Here is a 24,831-nt window from a genome sequence, read left to right as displayed (position 1 = left end):
AATTCGGAAAACGAATCGTTTTTCGTTGATAATATTGACAAGTATACTCGAGGATATATCTATCTTGACTCTAGTTCTCTGCTTATAATATAATAATATAGTGTATCAAGTCTATCAACCAATATCGTTTTGAACGAGTAATAGTTTACAGGCATACTTGTTAACTCGGATACTATCTTACGCAGCACGACTTCTTCAACAGTAACAACATATATGTCTATTATTATAATCTACGATTTTGGATACGTTACGAAATTTATATATAATAATATATTATGGTTTAACCTTTATTATCCTTTTCGGACCATTAGGAAGTTTCCACGTCAAGAACGAGGTTTAGGACACGTACTCCGGGACGATAGACCGATAATAGTATACATATAGAATATAATATATAGACTTGTTGTGTGAGCATTTCGTTTCTAAGATTGACGGAAGGAGAGAACAGATTGTCAGGTTTCTCCGAGTATAGTATATGGGAAAATGTCGAAATGGCAAAAGCTAGAGTCACTAAAAAAAAAAAAGAAATACTTTAGTCATCGAGTATTTCCGAATCGTTTGCTTAGATGATGATGTAGGTGGACGGTATAGATTAAGACACTATGGTGATGTGTAGATGGGAAACCCGGCCTCTATGCAGGTGTAGGATTAAGGTGGCCGACCTTGTGTAGTTGAGAGTGTAAGGCGAAGATAAAGAAGAAGAAACATAAAAAAACAATATCTTCTAAGCTCCGCATCGATCAAATGTTAAAAATTCAAATTATCATTATACAATTGATAAACGTATTACATTTATGCTAACAGTGTATGCTCTAAACACATATTTTTTTTTATCGCTTACAACAATTTTGTATAAACCTGAACTAAACCAACTGAAAAACAACACGTAACACCAAATATTATATTCTCTACAAAAAAAAAAAAATGTATTAAACAATGCATTATATCTTAGTTTAGACAAACACAATCGTCGTGTTCAGCTCGAACGTTAATATACTATAACGCTTAAAGGCATGTTTTCCCGACGAGCATGGCTGGTCTTGACGATTGCAACACTTATGTTACAAAATGTATGGTTCAAGTCTGCGTGTGATGGTCAAAAGTTTGCAAATGTTATTTCATTTGATCATTATAAGAAGTTGATAGAAATCGATACAGGATACGATGTCGTTGAAAAACCAAAATTATCAAAAGAGGAAGCCACTGCATACCCGGAAAGAGCAAAAGACGCGATACAAAAACTATACAATCAACTGTTGTGTTGTTACACGTTCAATATGTTTAATATTATGGATTTTCTAGGGGGCCATTATACGAAAAATGGTAAGGAAGAGTTTGTTCAGCTAATAAAAAATAATCAACGCCAAATGATTTTTATGAAAGAAAAATGCATGGAAACGTTGAGCGTTTTGTACCATTTCGGTATGTTAAACGCTATGGGTCCGATATGGCTCGTTTATATGTTTGTGACATACTTCAAATCGATTGACGTTGAAAAAATTTGGGGCGAGCGGGTACAGATCTTAGACTATTACAAAAATTATTATCAACGACTTTCAATAATGCATACAAGGCAAAACTGCAGTACGCTAAACCGGTATTACAACCGTTCGAAGCAAACAAATCCTAATTCGATGTTGAACGACATTAAAAGCGTGGGAGAATCCCTTGAAAAAATTTACAACCAAATCGACTCTCTTTTGAAAATTAAAAACAATAACTATGAGCATTATTTTTCTATTGATTACCTGAAGTTGGGTGTTATTTGGAAAGAAACACATTTAGTGTTGCTTTTGATTAGCGAATTCGCAGAGATGAACGGAAGGGAAGAAATGCAAACTCGAATAACAAGACTTCAATTAAAGAGTGCACGATTTGATTCGGCTATGGATGTTATCGCAAACGTGTCAAGTGCACAAAAGTTGTTCACAAATTTAATAACATTTATAATGTTGAACTGCTATTGGAAATACATAACGGTTATTAATATGTATTTGCCTCAAATTGGCAACGAGCAGATAAGCGATTCAAAAAAGTTGATAGATAAATATGTTAAATTAATTATTGAGTTATTTAAATTAAAAGACGATTCAAGATTGACATGTCTTACGACGCTGATTGATAAGCCAGCAAGTTCATTCACCGATGTGCAAGCAAACGTGGGAAATAAAGAACTGCTATTCGTATATATGGAAGATATTTGTTCACGGGAATACGGATTTGAACTGGACCAAGTACCTTCCCCCGACCGCGTCTCCTCAAAATACAATGAAGATCGACTGAAGATATTAAAGAATATAAGCAGTTACTATAAAATTGATTATGAATCTTATATTATAAGCGAAATGATAGATAAGAGATTGCATGAGAGTGTAGTAAGTATTTTTCTGTTGTATAGCATTATGACGAAAGTATTCGGTAGTGTAAGATTTGATGTTATTCGGTCGTTTATTAATTTTTCAGATGATTTTTTCAGTGTTTATGATTAGCACAGGTGCATAACGAATAGTGTTAAATGTTAAATTGATTTTAAAATATAAAAATATACAAGTTAACCGGAGCTTGTTGTTTAGTGAAATTATTGCATTCATATGACTTTTAGGTAATAACCAGCGGTGTGCTAATTAAAATGAATTTAATTGAATAGAATAAAGTGTCCAATTCGGAAAACGAATCGTTTTTCGTTGATAATATTGACAAGTATACTCGAGGATATATCTATCTTGACTCTAGTTCTCTGCTTATAATATAATAATATAGTGTATCAAGTCTATCAACCAATATCGTTTTGAACGAGTAATAGTTTACAGGCATACTTGTTAACTCGGATACTATCTTACGCAGCACGACTTCTTCAACAGTAACAACATATATGTCTATTATTATAATCTACGATTTTGGATACGTTACGAAATTTATATATAATAATATATTATGGTTTAACCTTTATTATCCTTTTCGGACCATTAGGAAGTTTCCACGTCAAGAACGAGGTTTAGGACACGTACTCCGGGACGATAGACCGATAATAGTATACATATAGAATATAATATATAGACTTGTTGTGTGAGCATTTCGTTTCTAAGATTGACGGAAGGAGAGAACAGATTGTCAGGTTTCTCCGAGTATAGTATATGGGAAAATGTCGAAATGGCAAAAGCTAGAGTCACTAAAAAAAAAAAAAGAAATACTTTAGTCATCGAGTATTTCCGAATCGTTTGCTTAGATGATGATGTAGGTGGACGGTATAGATTAAGACACTATGGTGATGTGTAGATGGGAAACCCGGCCTCTATGCAGGTGTAGGATTAAGGTGGCCGACCTTGTGTAGTTGAGAGTGTAAGGCGAAGATAAAGAAGAAGAAACATAAAAAAACAATATCTTCTAAGCTCCGCATCGATCAAATGTTAAAAATTCAAATTATCATTATACAATTGATAAACGTATTACATTTATGCTAACAGTGTATGCTCTAAACACATATTTTTTTTTATCGCTTACAACAATTTTGTATAAACCTGAACTAAACCAACTGAAAAACAACACGTAACACCAAATATTATATTCTCTACAAAAAAAAAAAAATGTATTAAACAATGCATTATATCTTAGTTTAGACAAACACAATCGTCGTGTTCAGCTCGAACGTTAATATACTATAACGCTTAAAGGCATGTTTTCCCGACGAGCATGGCTGGTCTTGACGATTGCAACACTTATGTTACAAAATGTATGGTTCAAGTCTGCGTGTGATGGTCAAAAGTTTGCAAATGTTATTTCATTTGATCATTATAAGAAGTTGATAGAAATCGATACAGGATACGATGTCGTTGAAAAACCAAAATTATCAAAAGAGGAAGCCACTGCATACCCGGAAAGAGCAAAAGACGCGATACAAAAACTATACAATCAACTGTTGTGTTGTTACACGTTCAATATGTTTAATATTATGGATTTTCTAGGGGGCCATTATACGAAAAATGGTAAGGAAGAGTTTGTTCAGCTAATAAAAAATAATCAACGCCAAATGATTTTTATGAAAGAAAAATGCATGGAAACGTTGAGCGTTTTGTACCATTTCGGTATGTTAAACGCTATGGGTCCGATATGGCTCGTTTATATGTTTGTGACATACTTCAAATCGATTGACGTTGAAAAAATTTGGGGCGAGCGGGTACAGATCTTAGACTATTACAAAAATTATTATCAACGACTTTCAATAATGCATACAAGGCAAAACTGCAGTACGCTAAACCGGTATTACAACCGTTCGAAGCAAACAAATCCTAATTCGATGTTGAACGACATTAAAAGCGTGGGAGAATCCCTTGAAAAAATTTACAACCAAATCGACTCTCTTTTGAAAATTAAAAACAATAACTATGAGCATTATTTTTCTATTGATTACCTGAAGTTGGGTGTTATTTGGAAAGAAACACATTTAGTGTTGCTTTTGATTAGCGAATTCGCAGAGATGAACGGAAGGGAAGAAATGCAAACTCGAATAACAAGACTTCAATTAAAGAGTGCACGATTTGATTCGGCTATGGATGTTATCGCAAACGTGTCAAGTGCACAAAAGTTGTTCACAAATTTAATAACATTTATAATGTTGAACTGCTATTGGAAATACATAACGGTTATTAATATGTATTTGCCTCAAATTGGCAACGAGCAGATAAGCGATTCAAAAAAGTTGATAGATAAATATGTTAAATTAATTATTGAGTTATTTAAATTAAAAGACGATTCAAGATTGACATGTCTTACGACGCTGATTGATAAGCCAGCAAGTTCATTCACCGATGTGCAAGCAAACGTGGGAAATAAAGAACTGCTATTCGTATATATGGAAGATATTTGTTCACGGGAATACGGATTTGAACTGGACCAAGTACCTTCCCCCGACCGCGTCTCCTCAAAATACAATGAAGATCGACTGAAGATATTAAAGAATATAAGCAGTTACTATAAAATTGATTATGAATCTTATATTATAAGCGAAATGATAGATAAGAGATTGCATGAGAGTGTAGTAAGTATTTTTCTGTTGTATAGCATTATGACGAAAGTATTCGGTAGTGTAAGATTTGATGTTATTCGGTCGTTTATTAATTTTTCAGATGATTTTTTCAGTGTTTATGATTAGCACAGGTGCATAACGAATAGTGTTAAATGTTAAATTGATTTTAAAATATAAAAATATACAAGTTAACCGGAGCTTGTTGTTTAGTGAAATTATTGCATTCATATGACTTTTAGGTAATAACCAGCGGTGTGCTAATTAAAATGAATTTAATTGAATAGAATAAAGTGTCCAATTCGGAAAACGAATCGTTTTTCGTTGATAATATTGACAAGTATACTCGAGGATATATCTATCTTGACTCTAGTTCTCTGCTTATAATATAATAATATAGTGTATCAAGTCTATCAACCAATATCGTTTTGAACGAGTAATAGTTTACAGGCATACTTGTTAACTCGGATACTATCTTACGCAGCACGACTTCTTCAACAGTAACAACATATATGTCTATTATTATAATCTACGATTTTGGATACGTTACGAAATTTATATATAATAATATATTATGGTTTAACCTTTATTATCCTTTTCGGACCATTAGGAAGTTTCCACGTCAAGAACGAGGTTTAGGACACGTACTCCGGGACGATAGACCGATAATAGTATACATATAGAATATAATATATAGACTTGTTGTGTGAGCATTTCGTTTCTAAGATTGACGGAAGGAGAGAACAGATTGTCAGGTTTCTCCGAGTATAGTATATGGGAAAATGTCGAAATGGCAAAAGCTAGAGTCACTAAAAAAAAAAAAAGAAATACTTTAGTCATCGAGTATTTCCGAATCGTTTGCTTAGATGATGATGTAGGTGGACGGTATAGATTAAGACACTATGGTGATGTGTAGATGGGAAACCCGGCCTCTATGCAGGTGTAGGATTAAGGTGGCCGACCTTGTGTAGTTGAGAGTGTAAGGCGAAGATAAAGAAGAAGAAACATAAAAAAACAATATCTTCTAAGCTCCGCATCGATCAAATGTTAAAAATTCAAATTATCATTATACAATTGATAAACGTATTACATTTATGCTAACAGTGTATGCTCTAAACACATATTTTTTTTTATCGCTTACAACAATTTTGTATAAACCTGAACTAAACCAACTGAAAAACAACACGTAACACCAAATATTATATTCTCTACAAAAAAAAAAAAATGTATTAAACAATGCATTATATCTTAGTTTAGACAAACACAATCGTCGTGTTCAGCTCGAACGTTAATATACTATAACGCTTAAAGGCATGTTTTCCCGACGAGCATGGCTGGTCTTGACGATTGCAACACTTATGTTACAAAATGTATGGTTCAAGTCTGCGTGTGATGGTCAAAAGTTTGCAAATGTTATTTCATTTGATCATTATAAGAAGTTGATAGAAATCGATACAGGATACGATGTCGTTGAAAAACCAAAATTATCAAAAGAGGAAGCCACTGCATACCCGGAAAGAGCAAAAGACGCGATACAAAAACTATACAATCAACTGTTGTGTTGTTACACGTTCAATATGTTTAATATTATGGATTTTCTAGGGGGCCATTATACGAAAAATGGTAAGGAAGAGTTTGTTCAGCTAATAAAAAATAATCAACGCCAAATGATTTTTATGAAAGAAAAATGCATGGAAACGTTGAGCGTTTTGTACCATTTCGGTATGTTAAACGCTATGGGTCCGATATGGCTCGTTTATATGTTTGTGACATACTTCAAATCGATTGACGTTGAAAAAATTTGGGGCGAGCGGGTACAGATCTTAGACTATTACAAAAATTATTATCAACGACTTTCAATAATGCATACAAGGCAAAACTGCAGTACGCTAAACCGGTATTACAACCGTTCGAAGCAAACAAATCCTAATTCGATGTTGAACGACATTAAAAGCGTGGGAGAATCCCTTGAAAAAATTTACAACCAAATCGACTCTCTTTTGAAAATTAAAAACAATAACTATGAGCATTATTTTTCTATTGATTACCTGAAGTTGGGTGTTATTTGGAAAGAAACACATTTAGTGTTGCTTTTGATTAGCGAATTCGCAGAGATGAACGGAAGGGAAGAAATGCAAACTCGAATAACAAGACTTCAATTAAAGAGTGCACGATTTGATTCGGCTATGGATGTTATCGCAAACGTGTCAAGTGCACAAAAGTTGTTCACAAATTTAATAACATTTATAATGTTGAACTGCTATTGGAAATACATAACGGTTATTAATATGTATTTGCCTCAAATTGGCAACGAGCAGATAAGCGATTCAAAAAAGTTGATAGATAAATATGTTAAATTAATTATTGAGTTATTTAAATTAAAAGACGATTCAAGATTGACATGTCTTACGACGCTGATTGATAAGCCAGCAAGTTCATTCACCGATGTGCAAGCAAACGTGGGAAATAAAGAACTGCTATTCGTATATATGGAAGATATTTGTTCACGGGAATACGGATTTGAACTGGACCAAGTACCTTCCCCCGACCGCGTCTCCTCAAAATACAATGAAGATCGACTGAAGATATTAAAGAATATAAGCAGTTACTATAAAATTGATTATGAATCTTATATTATAAGCGAAATGATAGATAAGAGATTGCATGAGAGTGTAGTAAGTATTTTTCTGTTGTATAGCATTATGACGAAAGTATTCGGTAGTGTAAGATTTGATGTTATTCGGTCGTTTATTAATTTTTCAGATGATTTTTTCAGTGTTTATGATTAGCACAGGTGCATAACGAATAGTGTTAAATGTTAAATTGATTTTAAAATATAAAAATATACAAGTTAACCGGAGCTTGTTGTTTAGTGAAATTATTGCATTCATATGACTTTTAGGTAATAACCAGCGGTGTGCTAATTAAAATGAATTTAATTGAATAGAATAAAGTGTCCAATTCGGAAAACGAATCGTTTTTCGTTGATAATATTGACAAGTATACTCGAGGATATATCTATCTTGACTCTAGTTCTCTGCTTATAATATAATAATATAGTGTATCAAGTCTATCAACCAATATCGTTTTGAACGAGTAATAGTTTACAGGCATACTTGTTAACTCGGATACTATCTTACGCAGCACGACTTCTTCAACAGTAACAACATATATGTCTATTATTATAATCTACGATTTTGGATACGTTACGAAATTTATATATAATAATATATTATGGTTTAACCTTTATTATCCTTTTCGGACCATTAGGAAGTTTCCACGTCAAGAACGAGGTTTAGGACACGTACTCCGGGACGATAGACCGATAATAATATACATATAGTATATAATATATAGACTCGTTGTGTGAGCATTTCGTTTCTGAGATTGACGGAAGGAGAGAACAGATTGTCAGGTTTCTCCGAGTATAGTATATGGGAAAATGTTGAAATGGCAAAAGCTAGAGTCACTAAAAAAAAAAAGAAATACTTTAGTCATCGAGTATTTCCGAATCGTTTGCTTAGCAGTTGTTATTTATAACGTGAACGGATTCATTAATATTAATACCAAATGGTACAAAATACTACGGATAGGAACTAGCGATTTTGTCTTGAATATAGTAACGGGTTTTATGCATATATAATATTATTGGCCGGACGAATATCAAGTCGAAAGCACGATTTAAGATAATACGGTTGCCCAACCGCTTGTGATAAAGTCACCCCCCCCCCCAAGTTAAGCCTATACAAATTACAAACTTAACTTCGGGGATCATAAATCGTGATCGGAAGTGATCCACTGAATAATGGTTCGTGTCGAATTTGATTTTATCGCTTGTATTCCAAAACGAGAGCCTACGACCAAGCGATTTTCAAAACTCTTTTTCTATAATTACCACTATAGTCTGTAGTGGCCGGATGTTGGGCTTGTGATTTTTCGCCGTCGACCGTGGTGTAATGCGGTAAACTACCGAAGCGAGAGTCTCGCTCTTAATAGCCGTCTAACCATTAAAAAGGTAAGGCGCGGTTTTAACACTGGACATTAAGAGTGTACACACACACACACGCGACTCTGGGTTACCTACGCCCCAAATTTCTAAGACATTAAGCCTCGCCGGTTTCCAAGCGGTCGAAGAGATCCATCGGAAAGTTTTAACACCGAAATGGTTTCTCCTTACATGTGATCCCGTAACGACGTTTGTTACGGTTTGCAGACCACAGCAATCATAGTGCAATGCCAGCATAGCTCAGCCAGTCGAAAAAATGTGTTTTCCAATACGACGGAGGAGTGGTATAAAGTAATCGTTCGCAGTCCCAACAGTTTTGCATATTTTATTCTTATTCGTATTGTGTTTGGCTAATGTTACTTTAGACGTGCTAAAATTACATTTTTTCTCACTTACCAATTTAACTTAACCATGGTGTGCCGGGTGGGGGGGGGGTGTTTGATTTGACAATAGGATAAAAACGGCGGCGACGTATACCTTGGACATTGGGCTATTGTACATTTTTGACAAAATCGACTTGGACAATATTATAAACGTGTATGTTTTCAGTAAACTGAAACCACAAAAATTAAAAAAGTTTGTAGTGTTCTGTAAAAAAAAAAACAAGTACAGAGCCTTATGCGGAAAAAAAACTCTAAAGGTCATTTTCGAAAAATTACAAAAAGACAAATTATCTCTAACTGACATGGTGTAAATATCTTTGTTCATATGAATGTGTTGAAGCTTTTATGGATCGGATGAAATATTATTATCTTGATAGTCTTAGGATAAATATCTCAGGAGATAATCTTGGCTCTAATCTTATATATACATTTTTCTTTGTAACAATGTTGAGATCGAACACTGGATTCTGAGTATGTATAATTCTGAGTATGCGGATAATAATTCAAAGCCGGAATTTCGGATTTTTTATTATACTTCAAATACACATACATATATTATATTTCATGCCCACGTCTAAGACGACGAGATTCAGTTTCACCGGTTATCACTAATTACTAGTTAGCAATCTTGTTTATTATCTACAGCTGTCAGTGGAGACCAGAGACGTCTCTAATCAAGGCACAATATATAGTTTGGGTTTGGTTTTGGGAAAGTTAACAACTCAACGACCCTGGCGGCGACGAGGGTTTTTTTTTTTGGAATCGCAACCGTTCTGTTACCGGTAAAGGGATGTCAGTAAATTCAATTAGACCTATAAAGACCGCCATCGGTTTATTCGTCCCTGTCTCTCTTACCTTGGCGTCTCTCTTCTTTCTCGGGACGTTTTTCTTCAATTCCATCGGCGTCGTGTTAATTTTAAACTCTAAAAGTAAATAGACGCAATAAGGCAACGGTATACGCGGGCAACTATTTACACACTAATAGCCATTACCGTCCAAGAACTTGTAATCACCGGGAGCGTTAATAACGTCCACCACGGCGTTGTACCTCGCCGTCATGGACTCAATGATGTCGCCCAGCCATTTCACCTTTTCCCTTTTCTCGGCCATCGCTATCTGCCGATTAGTTTCCTTTTCCGCTTCTTGTGCTCCTTGAAAAATAAAATACACACACATATACACGTGTATTAAACCAAACGTCCTCTAAAACGACCGTGTCCAGTAAATAGTGTTACTGTTGTAATCGTCCATTTTGAAAAATCTAGTCCTGTTCAACGAGTGATCCATGACGGCGTCGGTCTTTTCCATGGTGAGCAAATTTCTCAGCCTTGTCAGCAAGTCCTGTCCGATTTCGATTTGGTCCATCAACCGATCTTCCACGTCGTCCCGCTGATCTTGCGGTAGGTTTTCTATGCGCAACAACAACAACTCACAATAGTTATGATTTGGAAATTAAAAAAAAAAAAACGGTTTTTCTATAGTGTTTAGAAAAAAATGATAAAATCGAGGAATAAAACAAAATAATTTAAGTTAATTTTAATCGCACTGTAAAAGTTTTGTCACGAATTTCAACACCAATTATTATTCTAGGGCACTTATGAAGGAAACGGATTAAAAATATAAAAAATTAGAAATTAAATTTGAAAATTTAGTTTCAACCCGAAATACCAAGTCTATAGTTTTTTTATATTATAACACAAGTTATAGGTAAATGTTTCCTAAAAAAAAAAAATCTAATTTTATTCAGAAATGTAATATTAGAAATATTTTAAAGGTTTTATTTTTTTAAAACAGTATTGATTTTAGAAGGAAATTGTTTAACTAAACCAACCATTGCTTTTCAAACGCTGACTCTCAATGTAAAGTTTAGTCATGAAGTTGTTGACGGTTGTGATGACTTCGCGTTTTTCCAACTCGTAATATTTCGAATTTTTTGGGTCTCTGTAAATATTTTGACCCTCCCACACCCGCAACTGTTGAGTTTGGTGGTGCTTCGAAGCCGTTTCATAAACGTCGTCCGCCTATTGAATCAGAAGCCAATATCACAGATTAGAAATTATACATTAATTTTTCCCTAACTTAACCGAACCTTTCAGTGACTAATATTTTGTTTCCATTAAAACATGTAACATTTAATTAAAACACATGCTAACCATCGACAGTCTACCGAGTTGGGCCTATTAAAACCCCATTTCGTGCCTCGTCATAATGGTACAGTGTAATTTAATTTAAAATATGCTTATTGAATTTATAATATTGAATTATTTGAACAAAAAAAAAAGCATGAATTGTTTATTAGTTTGGGTATGTAAGTACTACATATTTTTTTACTTAAAAGTCAGTTATTGTATGTACTAATTTTTTGTTTTCAGCTTTTTTTTTTATGCATCCGGCGTCACTCATGATTGAGTTTTGAAAATGTTAATTTAAATTATCTACGTCGATCTTCTCCACTTGAAAGCCGCCGCCGAGTAATATTGAATGCAGCCATATCCTCTCCAAGGGTTAAAAATACAAGCAACCCGTATTAGGATATGGCAATAGCTGTCGCAAGGAACTGGGATTTTATAATACATCCAAACAACGGGAGAAGCCGATAAATCCGTTTTTTTTCCGACACAAAAGCCACAGACAATTAATGACTTGGGCCGAAAACCCATCGGGATAAAAATATAATAAAGCAAATTTTAGTAGGAAAAAAAACAACAACATAAATAAATACCTCGTCAAACGCTTCGATTTCGTCGGCTTTTAGCGATATTTTACGGTCGTCTTGCATTTTGGCCTGAGTCTAGAAAAAAGCAAAAAAAAAATGGGGGGGGGGAGAGAAATATGTACCTTTTCGAATGCACGTTCAAGTGACACACGTTCTTACATCGTTATTCCCGGAACGGAATTTCCACCGCGACAATTCAAACATTATTGAAAACGCGCTCCACTTGTTCGTATCCTACTTTCCTTGTCTCGGGGCCATGTCTCTATGACGACAGTTGTATATTATTATTATTATTATTACTATTTTTACAAATACATTTTAGCTTCGACGCGCAATTGACAGTGGTGTATTTTTATCCGACGATAACTTTTATCGCAACTAGACCGATTTCTTCATGTGGTCGGTCTGAATAACACAAGAAACTGTACACCTGTGTATTGTCAAAAGGTCATCGGCAATCGTCGATTTCCCGTCAAAATCGAGAAAAACGCCTTAAAAACATAATATTTTTCTGTTAAAAAATATTATAATTTTTTGTTACTAGCCACCCTAGTCTTTGGTGTATATTTGATTTGTTAGTGTAAACTAATGGTATTTAAAAAAAAATAAATACATATAACATTTTAGAATACTTTAGTCGTGTTTAACGAAAGTCTACAATAAATAAAAAAACGCGGAGGGTCGTCGAGCTACAGTTTATTTATGAGATGAATAAAAAATAAACAATGCACGTATAGGCTTACTAGCGTTTAAATGGGATATGTATGAGATTTGAACTGATGTGTTGTGTGTTGACCTGTAGACTTTTTCAATGCTAACATATTATGTAAACCCAGATCCGGAGAAAACCTCGGGTTATTTTGATTGGACCGAAGCCAACCCCACTGGCCTTAACGTAGTTGTGGGCAAATATTGTTTTTTTATTGCGATGAATAATTCATGTACAACATCCTATTCCGGCTGACATATTGTACCTATGGTATGTATAAGGGATGTAAATGGAAAATCTATTTGGTAATTACATTGGGCACGTGAGCTTTTTTTAAAAAAACCACCAGAGAGCTTTATTCTGTCGGAACAACTATCGTTGTCGGTTGTCTCTCGTGTGGACGTCAAACAGTTGTTTTATCCATTGGCGAAAAATACTATATACTATTATTAATGAGAACTAACCGCATTATGTACATATAACCGTACAGAGCGTGAAATTATTCAAAGCCAAGAATACTGAATAGTTTTTTTTTTACTAGCGTTCTTGCTGTGAATACGATCCGCGCAATTGTATTACAAACAAGCAATTATAGGTTTTAGATACATACATAATACATTGTATTAACGTTATACGTGATTCAATTACAATTGTAGGGTATAACTTGTAAACTCTACTATATTTTAACTGTATCTTTTTTGTATATAAGATAGAATAGCTACACAAAGAAAATGTACATATTTATCTATAGTTTTTATAGAACACAACAAATTTAAAAAAAAATACCCAATGAACAATAATTATTAAGTAAGCAGTAATCACTTTGGTGGCCAAATTTCCAAAAATAAATTCCGTACTCTAACACGGTCGGAATAATTCTTTTTAATTGGATTTTTTTCATTCGTTTTATTTTTTGGGCATCAGGTAACGTTTGACTGGACAATGCGAAGAAATCAAATTAAAATTTAATGTAATGTGAAATTGAAATAAAAGCGTCGCGCCAACTGCCAACCACAATAATTGTACACAAATGTACGCGACATACCCATTTTAGTTTGTTTACATTTTACTAAAGTTAATTGTAGTTTAATCGATTGAAAGTCCAATCAGTATACAAACAGATAGTTATTGTTTAAATAATTATGTTCTATGTATAGGTTACATTACATTACTCTTATACTGTCATCCAGTAAAAATAGTTTGTATTTTATTTATTATTCCTTGCTTTTAAACAAAATTATAAAAAAATGATAAAAAAACATAAGGTTTATACATCTTTTTTAAAATTTTTATAAGGAACAAGTATTATAGTTTATAATTGTGACACTTTTGATAAGTAGAAATAATGTAAGGTAGCTTACAATGAAATGATGACAAGATGTGCCACGTTTTTCAAAAATATATTAATCATATTTTATTATTGTAAGAAATTACCAGTTTTTACTTTTTATATATTTTTTTAATATAAAACATAAGACTTACTGTTTATAACTTAAATGAAAATATGCTTGTTAATGAAATTGCTCTGTCATAATATATTAAATGCAAGCAAATTATATTAGGTTAAATAAGCTTGAGCGAAAATTTTACCTAAATACATTGTATACACATAATAAATTGGTCGTAAATAGTGTTTGTCGGAAGTCGTAACGGATTATCATTGAAAAGGTTGGTTCGGTTCATCAGTGGCAAAAGTTTATTATTAATAGCTAACTTTCTGACAGCTGGATGTATTTTAAATGATGTATGATATTCATAATAATCAACCAACAAAATAAACCGAGTATAATGTTTAATGTATTATAATATTATTAAAATTTGGTTTTTGAACTTTTTAACGGATTTTCCACCGACTTATCGAGGATCGCAATGTAAGTATTATTTATAATAATAATAAAACCGATAAAAAGTATTTATTACGATGCGTGCGTGAATCGGTTTATGTAATAAATCAAACGCCATTTCGTGTCATAAGTTAAGTCACCATAAATAATAAGACCACCTAGATGGGCTGAACTCTTGGGAATTTACGCACATGGTCCACACTCATACTCACGAAACAACAAACCGTTCTTTGATGGGTCAAGGTAAAAGCTTAAAATTTATTTGGGTACTGCAATATGTCTGACCGTCTGGTGTCACGCGTGAATTATTAATATTCATGTTGAAAGCGCACAACACACATATCAATCATGCAAGTTTGTGCTTACAATGAACGCGTTGAAAATATGTACATTACATCTTAAGCGTAGCGCTTGTACACTACTACACTTTGACCGATTGTAAAAATATTTAGATTTCGTTTATTGCATCGAGTAGCAGCTTGACCAGTCTTATTCGTAAGAGGACGGATTTCTATTCGATTTCATAATACCCATATTATTTACTTTGCAACTTTATCTTGACAAGTTAAACAACACACATATTTTCCGACCTATTTTGTTGTGCACTTTGAAACTAAAACCGTTAAAGTTTCCAAATAACAATGTGCTTGGGTCCCGCACGAGTAACGCAAATAACGCTGTTAGTATGTACATTTCATGATAATATTTGTCCAGCGTCTTATGTAGGGCGCAGGTACACAAACATCGTTTTCAAAAAATAAGTATGATACACTTGTTTAATTATGCGAGATACCTAATATAATATCCTTTTTGTGTGTTCACCAAACACAAGCACAACGGCTTTACACAGTCCCATTACATGTGTGCAAGGTAGGCGGTGTACTCTTTAATATTGAAAACAGTGGTCTGGGCGTAAAGCATAGTTTACTACTATTAGATTTCCCGAGGGTCGTACCAGATCTAAATAACCAATGCTCACAACTATTATTTCGTAAGTCAATATAGACATTTACACGTTCGGAATAGTATTAGTTGTTCTACTAATTGAATTACAGTTTGAAAGAGAATATTAAAGACAATTCCGCTGTAACTACTATTATGTTGGTTGTTAATATCTAACGGGGCGGTTGTTTCATAATAGTTTTGAAATCAATTTTATGTTATATTGAATTTGATCAACGCGTCAGAACCGAAACACAAACTTTAGACATTTTAATCAGTTTGATTATTTTTCTATACTGTCGTAGCCCGTAGCCCTTTGATACATTATACTTACATTATATACTTAGGGTCATGCATATTGTATGTGTTTACTTTATGAGACGCGGATCTTAACGCTTACGGTAATGGCGTATATAATATTCGTCAGGGATGAGTAATAAAAGTCGATGGCGGCGAATCCCAGGCGAATGGGGTTAACGGGGTTTATTTTTTATTTTTTCATTCGGTTCTATTTAAATTTTCATAAACGCCATGCCCGTCATATCATTTGCCGGAAATTTGATATTTTCCGCCTCGAGCCGAGAAAACGGCTAGACTTATTCCAAAATCGAATTCCGAGTATATACCTAAACGGTTCTCTAAGGATGTTTTTTTATAAATATTTTTTTATATTCTCAGCCCTGGATAATAAACCGCTTTGCGATTATAGTTAAATACAAAGAAAAATAAGTATAATAAAAATGATCGTTGTTAACCGGTGAAATAACTGCCAAGATCAGTGTTGCAAATAAACCATGTTTATTAGCGGATTAAATGCAATTATATTTGTATCTAAACAATAATTTGTTATATATTTTTATTTGAAAGTTAAAAACCGGAATATACATTTATTTAAATGAATTTTCTATTACTAACTCAAATAATATTACATCACAAATTTGTACACAAATCTGGTTCTAACTGCGTATAAAATATTTCATGCACTAAATAAATCTCAAAAAAATGTATTGTTATTTGTTAGCAAATATCTAAGCATTTGTTATTCAGTACATAAATATACGTGCTCAGGTCTGGTTCCGACAAACCTATTGGAATAGTTGTATGGTTGTTTTGTAGAATTGTGCTAAACTGTATGATGGTTAACTTCACGCGCACTTAATGAAATAACTGTCAAAAAGATGCCTCGAAGGCAGATTTTCCTTATTTTGTACTATTGAATAATATTCATATTATGATAAATATTGTTAGGTGTTACCTTGTAAAGCAATTTGAGTCAAATGCTCGTGGAAAAAAATGTATATAATAAATTTAAAGTTTAAATCTTGTAAATTATTATATGTATATATATATATATATATATATAGAAGGGTAAACGTGTGCTGAGAAACTTTTCTCTGAGGTGTGTGTGTGTTGATTGCGGAAGAAGAAAATGCCTCTTTTATGTATAAAATTCAAACTTGTATGGAAAACTTTCACATCGGGGAACGATCAGTGCTGCCCTGCAAGTTTGTTTTGTTAATACGGAGATGAATCAAAAAGCCTGTGTTTACAAATATTTGTTTTTACCGAACAGACTAAACTTCGTTTAACACTTTTGTACTCAAAAGTAGTCGTTAGTAATGCATCATAGTAGTTATAGCTACTGCTAAACTACATTCCAAGTATGGGTGAATGAATTTGTGAAAAACTACGTTTTAGTTTCTTGATTTTAGTTAACCATTTCCATTATAACTGCACTTCTGAAAAATGATGCGTAGATTGTAAATGACTGATTAAAATGGCGGAAAAATGAAAATTTTGCGCTCAAGATATTTGTGATTGATTGTAAAGCAAATTTAGTGCTAATATATTAACAATTTTATTGGTAAAGGTAAATAAAATAATGGGCTATGACAACTATAGAGTTTTAGCCAAATGATAAATTTATTCCAACGAACAGTTCCTCAACAAGTAAAAAACATTATAGATAAATATATATAATAAGTAATTTTTTATATCTTTACATTATATTTTACAATTCTCGTTGTGTGCTATAATTTAATATGGGCTAAAACGGCTTACAAATAAATATTGAAATACTTTCATATTGACTGAACTAATGTTTTTCAAGGATAATCAGTGTACATTGTAAAATCAACGGAGTAATGAAGTATTTGTTTCCTATAATTAGATTTTTGGAAGCATTAATTATTTGAGGCCGAATAATCCGAATTAAAGGTTTGTAAAATAAAAAAAACAACTTCTTGATTAATCTATGTATATTTTACAGCATTCTGTTCAATTATAAATAAAGTTATTTGATAAAACGATAAATTAAGCGAATTAGTGAATAAACTTTTGGGCAGTTTAATCGCATTAATGTTTTTGTTTTTTGTTTTTTTTTGGCCACATTGTTAAGAGAACTTTTACTATAGCAAACATTTTGTTGGTTTTCGGATTTGTCTTATTAGATAACTTGATGTTTAATCCGGTATACTGATACCGGATTTCATTAAGTACATTGTGGAGTTTATATTTTTATCGAGCTATCGAAAAGTTCATTAAGAATGGTATTTCTAATGTACCTAATTATGTAAATTTTTTTTTTTTACATGGTACTTATACGTATTGAAATTAAAAATTAAAACCGAAAACATAGTTAATTTCATAAAAATTCGTGTTACTTAAAATGCAATTAATATTTCAGTTATATATATTTTTTTTTTACAGTACAAACGGCCTTAAGTCGTTGCTTAGTTGGAATTAAACATAGTTTATTGTTGTAAAGTTGAGTTAAGTATTTTTGATATTCTACATCAGCAGAATTCATTTAGATGATTTGTCTCAGAACATTTCAAAAACGAATCGTAATAATATATTTCGTTTATATAACTCATATCTTTGGACGGTTTTTCACAGTTATTTGTAAAATATTGATTAAAAAAAAAACAATTAATTAATCCGTAATAGTTCCTGGAATATTTTCTTATAAAAGTATACTTCAATCGGTATTGACATTTACTGTCAGAGAGAGCTTAACAAAGAACTATGGAATTTTCCATTTCCTAAAACGATGTTATTGAATTCAATATCATAACGTGAAAGTTGCGAGAGTAAAAGGTAACAGACGAACGAGCTCGCTTTTCTTTCATTTTTTAAAAAAAAAACCCTAAAAATTGTATTCGCTTTTGAAAATTACTTGTAGATTGTGTTCGTTCCAATCGAACTCATGTAAGTTCATTTCGAACCTCTGTCCCGGGATACGGTTTTCACAGGATATATTTGTGGCCGGATAGACTGAGAGCAAGAGCAACTGGGGCAGAGTGAAATCGGATAAAGTTATACAGCCGGCACACGGTAAAAAGAAAAAAAAATATTATGTCTGAGGTGTATAAAATGTAAACTCTTCGTTTCCGCTCCAATTCAAAATGGTAACCCGTGTTCGAAAAAATGCATACCGTAAATTCAAGTACAAGTCGTTGTGTTGTATTAACTTGTCAAAAAAAAAAAAAAAAAATACTAATTCCTCGATTTTACCATAAACAGACATCCAACACCATGTTTTCAGTAGCGGTGCCAGACACTTTCCTCAGTCGGAGTAATATAATATACAATTTTTCGTCTATTCCTTAATTTATTATAATATGTTAAATTTTCAGTTTCGCGAGCAGCGGGTAATAGACACCGCTGGAACTAGTGTAAACAAGTATACAAAGTATACTTACAACAACAAGATACATTGTGTATTATACAATGTAAACATTGTGTTTACTCTTTATAGGACAAGATGTACGAGTGTCGATATTCAATGCTAAAGTATTTGTGGTTTAAAACGTGGTGAAAATGATAAAACATTTTTGTGTACTACTAGTACAATATTTTTAACTCGAATTTGATTTTGAAATGTTTTTCAAAAAAACACACATTCAAGTAACGTATAAATAGACGGTTCATTGTTTAAATTAACGCTAAATCCCGTTGTTGAGGTGAACAATTTAAGCGCTTATATAGGGGACACTGCTTTTTTTTCTAGACACAAACCAAGTTTCAATTTTATTGAAAAAAATATCAAAGGAGGTTGATGAGTAGTTGAACGCATTTTGTCAAAAAATAATTACTATCATAGGCGGACTTACTTAATAAAAAGAACGAAAAAGAATAGCTGTATACACATAAGAAACGCGGTTTAGGTTTGCTATTATTTGGTATTTTTTTTATTATTAAAATAGCAATTACTATTAGAGGCCTTTTTTGTTGTCGTCGTGACGTTAGAAAACCGAGCGATTGTGTGCGCAGTTGTTGCGAACGCCCCAAACTATCATGAAATACTACTTTACACGATATTATTACAAACGATTTTTATGAATAAAAACAATTGCACGGCAGAAACATTATATGTCGCAAGTAGTCCTACACCAGTGATCCGTCGGTCCAAAAATAATGATTATGTCAGCGGTTATTGCCGCTTTGCCGGCGATGATGATTGTGTTCTACCAGGGAAACGTGGACGCCGGCCCCTCTCGGATCCGGCCCAAAGAAGAATTGGACGAGGTTTTCTTGGCTTTACAGCCTTTCGGCAATGAATGCACGACGGAAACAAACTATTCCGCCAAAGACATGAGCCGGTTGAGCGCTGCCAAAGTCGAGGGCATGATTGGAAAACTGTACGGCGATATCGTATGCTGTTACACGTCCATAGCGGTTCAACATCAGTTGGCGGTCACTTACTTCGTGGCGGCGTGGCACTCGGATATGTCTTTGATGGACATTTTGTTCGACAACGAGGCCCGGCTAATGTTGTTACTGGCTTACTGGCTGAAGGGCGGACCGGACGTGAAGATGCGACCGCTGTGGTTGATCTACACTTACCACGTGTACCTGTTGTTGGTCGACCGCAAGTCGCTCGTGCCGGATTACACACTATTTCCAATGGTTCACGAGGCGGTCACTGACGAGCTGAACAGCATGGTCGCCGAATGCGATCAGAGAAGTCCATTATACCGCGACAACGCCACGAATTCCGAGATCCAAGAAGACTTGCTCATGCTGAAATCGTACCCGACGTCGCCGTTGATCCGGCGGAAGTGCATCGTCCTGAACAGACACCAGATAACCGAATGCGTGGATGGCAACGAGCGGGCGCGCCGTGCGGTCGCCGACTACGGCCGATGGTTCACGCCGGATTCCCTTCATCTCAACCATATCATGGAACAAGACCGTGTCCTGGCCAACTTGCTGCGGGACTTCGGTCAGCAGGAACGTTGGGTGATCACGTCCAACAATATCTGGACGCAATACGGTCAGGTGCAACGGCAAACGCGACCGGACCTGTGGGCCAAGGCTCTGGGAGGTTTTCTGCAAAATTCCGTCGACCTGTTGAAAGTGCTCATGTTGCGGTTCGTTTGTAAACACTTGTTGCACCTGAACCACGAGCTTCGGTACACCACCGGCAACCCGTGGTTTACGGGAATCAATTGGCTGCACACCTCGGCGCTGAAGGTCCTTACAGAGCAAAACCGTTTAGCGGCATTCTGGATAAAGGGATTCGTCGAGTTCATGGACTTCGGCGATGACCCGGACTTCAGGTACGTGCTGGACTTGTTCGAAAATCCGGTTCAAGATTTGCGCTGCATAGACAAGAGAAACGCGGCCTTTCGCATCGTCAAGGACAAGATGGACGCTGTGTCCAAGTCCTTGGGGATCATAGTGTGGTGTCCAAAAGCGCTGGACGTCAACGACGAAGCGATATTCCTAAATATGATAATACAATATTTAGCTCCACTGAATAGCATAGACGTGGTGGCCGAAGAATTAACGGTGACCATACCTCGTCAGCTGTTGGTGCACAGTATCCGGGCCATGTCGGTGTTTGTTCAATATGTACAAAAAAAATTGGTCGGCGTCGACATGCAAATCGTCAAATGGTTTATCGATTTCACTAAGGAATTAAACATTTTCAAGTTGAAACCTCGAGTATAAGCCTAGGCTCTAAAATATAATACTTATAATAATAATAATTTTTTTGGAAAAATCTTATTTCAACTCTTACCTAGAGCGTTAGTTCAGTTACCTGTTTTAGTGTTAAATAAAATTGAAGTTAAAATATTATGTAATCACTTAAACTATATTATAATATTATGCAAAATATGTTATAACCAACAGGGTATTTAAATTTTTTTTTTGTTGGGATTAGAATAAACAAATACATTACAAATTTAAAAAATAAAAAATCAATAATATATTAAAAATAAAAACTTTGTGTGCGATAAGTATTTGCATTTTTGAAATGAAGAGAAACTTTTCCTAAATAACAAAAAAATCTATACTACATTATTTTGGAGTCGTTTGGACCGAAAAACTTAAATATACCATCAAGTTTCATCGATAAACATTTTTTTTTAGAATTAAGTTTGGACAAGTGAGTTTTGATAATTATTTAAATGTAAGTTTTGATACCAAAAGGTAAAAAATCAGATAAAACAAAAAAAATGTGGGCACGTTCACAAAATTAAACAATGTTCATCTTGAAAATATTTAAAATTAAAATCAAAATAATTTTATTATAACCTAAAAAATATTTTAAAGTTATTTGGATAAAAAATTAGTTTAGTATCAAAACTTACATATTCCAGCATGGCCTTGTTAGTTTTGATTCTAACAACTATGTTTAACCAAATATACAACACACACATGTTCTCATATGTTTTCAAAATATCTGATAATACATTCGTATTTAGCGTCAAAAATCCTATAAGATAGTGTTGCCAACTCGTTTTCTCGTCTTTTGGATCATATGAGAGTTGATTCTAGCCTTCTCATTTGTATTATTTCTCTGTAATTATTGGGCGGCTCAAGTTGTTGATAAAACATAGAAACCTAATTGATAAAAAATCTAGACGCAATTACATTGGCGATACTTCCATTTCGAAGTTCAGTTAAAAGTCAGCTTTACTCATCTGTGTGTATTTTTATTGTAATGATTAAAGGATTTGCTGCGCATAAGAATTTAATTCCATTTGGAGGTCAGTCCGCCGTGGCCGTGCTGATGTAAAATTGTATTATTTAACGCGAAAGTCTGCGGCTGACCCTGTAAATGCGAAAGTTCACGTTACACTTAGGAGCGATGCAGTGGGCGAAAAAAAAAGCTCTGGTCGCTGTGCTGCAATTACTGTAAATCTCAACATTTACCTCGCCCAGTCCGCGTTACCTGTGCGCCAGAGCCCCACCCCGCGTAATGCTTTTTTAAAGGACATTCTTCTGGAAAAAGTAGATGTTTATTTAATGACACCGACCTCTGTCGATCTTATGAATAAACTAAACGCCGGCAAACTTGTATTGGACACAAAACGATATAATATGTATGTACCGCAGTAAATTCTGATTTAGTTGCAGCAAAAAAAAAAAAAATGTTGATTTTATTTTACTTCACGTTCGATATCAAATCATTTTAATACTTACAGTTGGACGAATTGATGAAACATTTTTGTTGTAAATGCGGTTCAAATTATTATTATTTTTTTTTTAATTTGGCAATGCTTAATTGGGAATTAAATCCACTCCTGTGTAGACCCGCACAACCATGGTCGACATTCCTAAAAATAATTTTCCTAGTTAATAAAAAAAATTTCGATTCATCATTAGGTAATAAATTGTATATTGGCTGTGCAATTATGCACAGATAATAATTATAAAAATGTTGATAATCTATGATATTTTATAATTAAAAAAAAAGATGTTGTAAAGGTATAATATTACAAATGCAAATTAATTCAGCTGTCACTTATTCTGCTTTAACTTAGTCGACATTTATTCATTTGAAGAACTAATTTACATATTATTACTTCATTATGACTTGCGGGGAGTATTTCCCACTAAACTTTTGTCGAGTTCAAAAAAAAAAAAAAATCATCACAATTAAAACTATTTAGTTTACTGTTTTATGTAAATTCAAATGATCTTTTACTTAGCCGTAAGTGTTCTTTTTTTTAATACAACCAATGACGGCGTTCATTTTTACGTTATAAGGAAAACTATACAAACTCATCACCATACATATCTCAAAAGGTTCAAAGCTCGATTTATTTCAGTTCAACTGATTTTCGATTCCAATAAAAGTTGCCTTTTCCAAAAAAAAATGTTTATGTGACATATTATGTTAGATATATATGTATTTATTTAATTGACGTCAGTGAAATACAGCCAATGTTATATGTTCATAAAATCAATAGATTAGTTATAGTTATTTAAAATTTTAAATCTTTATTTATCTTCTGAAATGTAATGGTTTACTTAACTAAAACGATTTTTCTCGAAGCAGTTTATTTATTTTATATTACATAATACATAATACGGTAGGGTAGACACTTAATTTTGGAGTTATGGTCAAAAATACATTCTTAGAAATTTCTAGTTATTATAAAACGCATAACCCGGCTTGTAAATGCAGGACCTTAGGCCATAACGCGGCTTGTCATATCGAAGAGGGTAAACAACAAGTCAACGAGACATTGCAAATTTGTTCTGGATAATATTTCTCAACTGTGACCGACAACGTCTACAAACTTAAGAGATAAACGTTCGAGTGAAATATAAAAACATATTATTATTTCTGTTGGTAAAGGGTTTTGACGATTATAATATATTGACTTTCATTCAATAAAACCAAAATAATAAAATAATAATTATTGTTTTTAGCATAACACCAATATTTTATCATCGTCTACAGTGGCACTTGTTACTATGTAAAACGTTAAACATTATTATAATACCAAAAACGTGCTTTGCCAATTAAAAGTATGTTGTTTTTAATTAATTTCTCTTAGAACTTTGTCCATTAATTCGGGCGGATTTCTAATTTTCCGAAACCTCTTGCGAATACACTTTTTCTTTTTAAATGATACCAGGCTGCTTATTAGTTTATTTTTGGTGTTTTTTACACAACCTCATAAAACGGAGAAAAGTTATACGGCCGGCGACATTACACCCGGGACCGTTTGCCCGTTTTATGGGCTAAATAAATATCTATGAACTTAGTCATTTCGCCATTGTTTTTATGTAATAAAAAATAAACTATTTTGTATTCAACTGCAAATCTACTTTTTACGACCGACCCTCGTATAGTATAACACATCAATTAGCGAACCAATCGTTTGTTAGTTTCTGTACTGGCAGAACAAAACGGTACCTGTATTTTAATTATGTATTTGACATTTAAAAATTACTATTTTATTAT

General features: G+C 33.5%; 1 protein-coding gene across 1 annotated transcript in view; it reads right to left on the bottom strand.

The window, feature by feature from the left end:
• Positions 1–12,188, bottom strand: part of LOC126843213 (uncharacterized) — a 32,942-nt gene extending 20,754 nt beyond the window's left edge. Inside the window, exons 1-5 of the mRNA XM_050580589.1 lie at positions 12,120–12,188; positions 11,241–11,430; positions 10,645–10,818; positions 10,402–10,560; positions 10,265–10,332 (exon numbers count right to left, since the gene is read on the bottom strand). Coding sequence (XP_050436546.1) covers positions 10,265–10,332; positions 10,402–10,560; positions 10,645–10,818; positions 11,241–11,430; positions 12,120–12,188 — 660 coding nt within the window. The remainder of the gene's footprint in view (positions 1–10,264; positions 10,333–10,401; positions 10,561–10,644; positions 10,819–11,240; positions 11,431–12,119) is intronic.
• Positions 12,189–24,831: the final 12,643 nt, after the last annotated feature.

The sequence above is a fragment of the Adelges cooleyi genome, unplaced genomic scaffold (assembly GCF_023614345.1).
Source record: "Adelges cooleyi isolate 19-005CV unplaced genomic scaffold, UGA_ACOO_1.1 ACOO_flye_CR_arks_rails_tigmint_CR_PRNA_574, whole genome shotgun sequence".
NCBI classification, from domain to species: domain Eukaryota; kingdom Metazoa; phylum Arthropoda; class Insecta; order Hemiptera; family Adelgidae; genus Adelges; species Adelges cooleyi.
The sequence above is the reverse complement of the archived record's forward strand: the minus strand, read 5'-3'. Positions and strand labels throughout refer to the sequence as shown.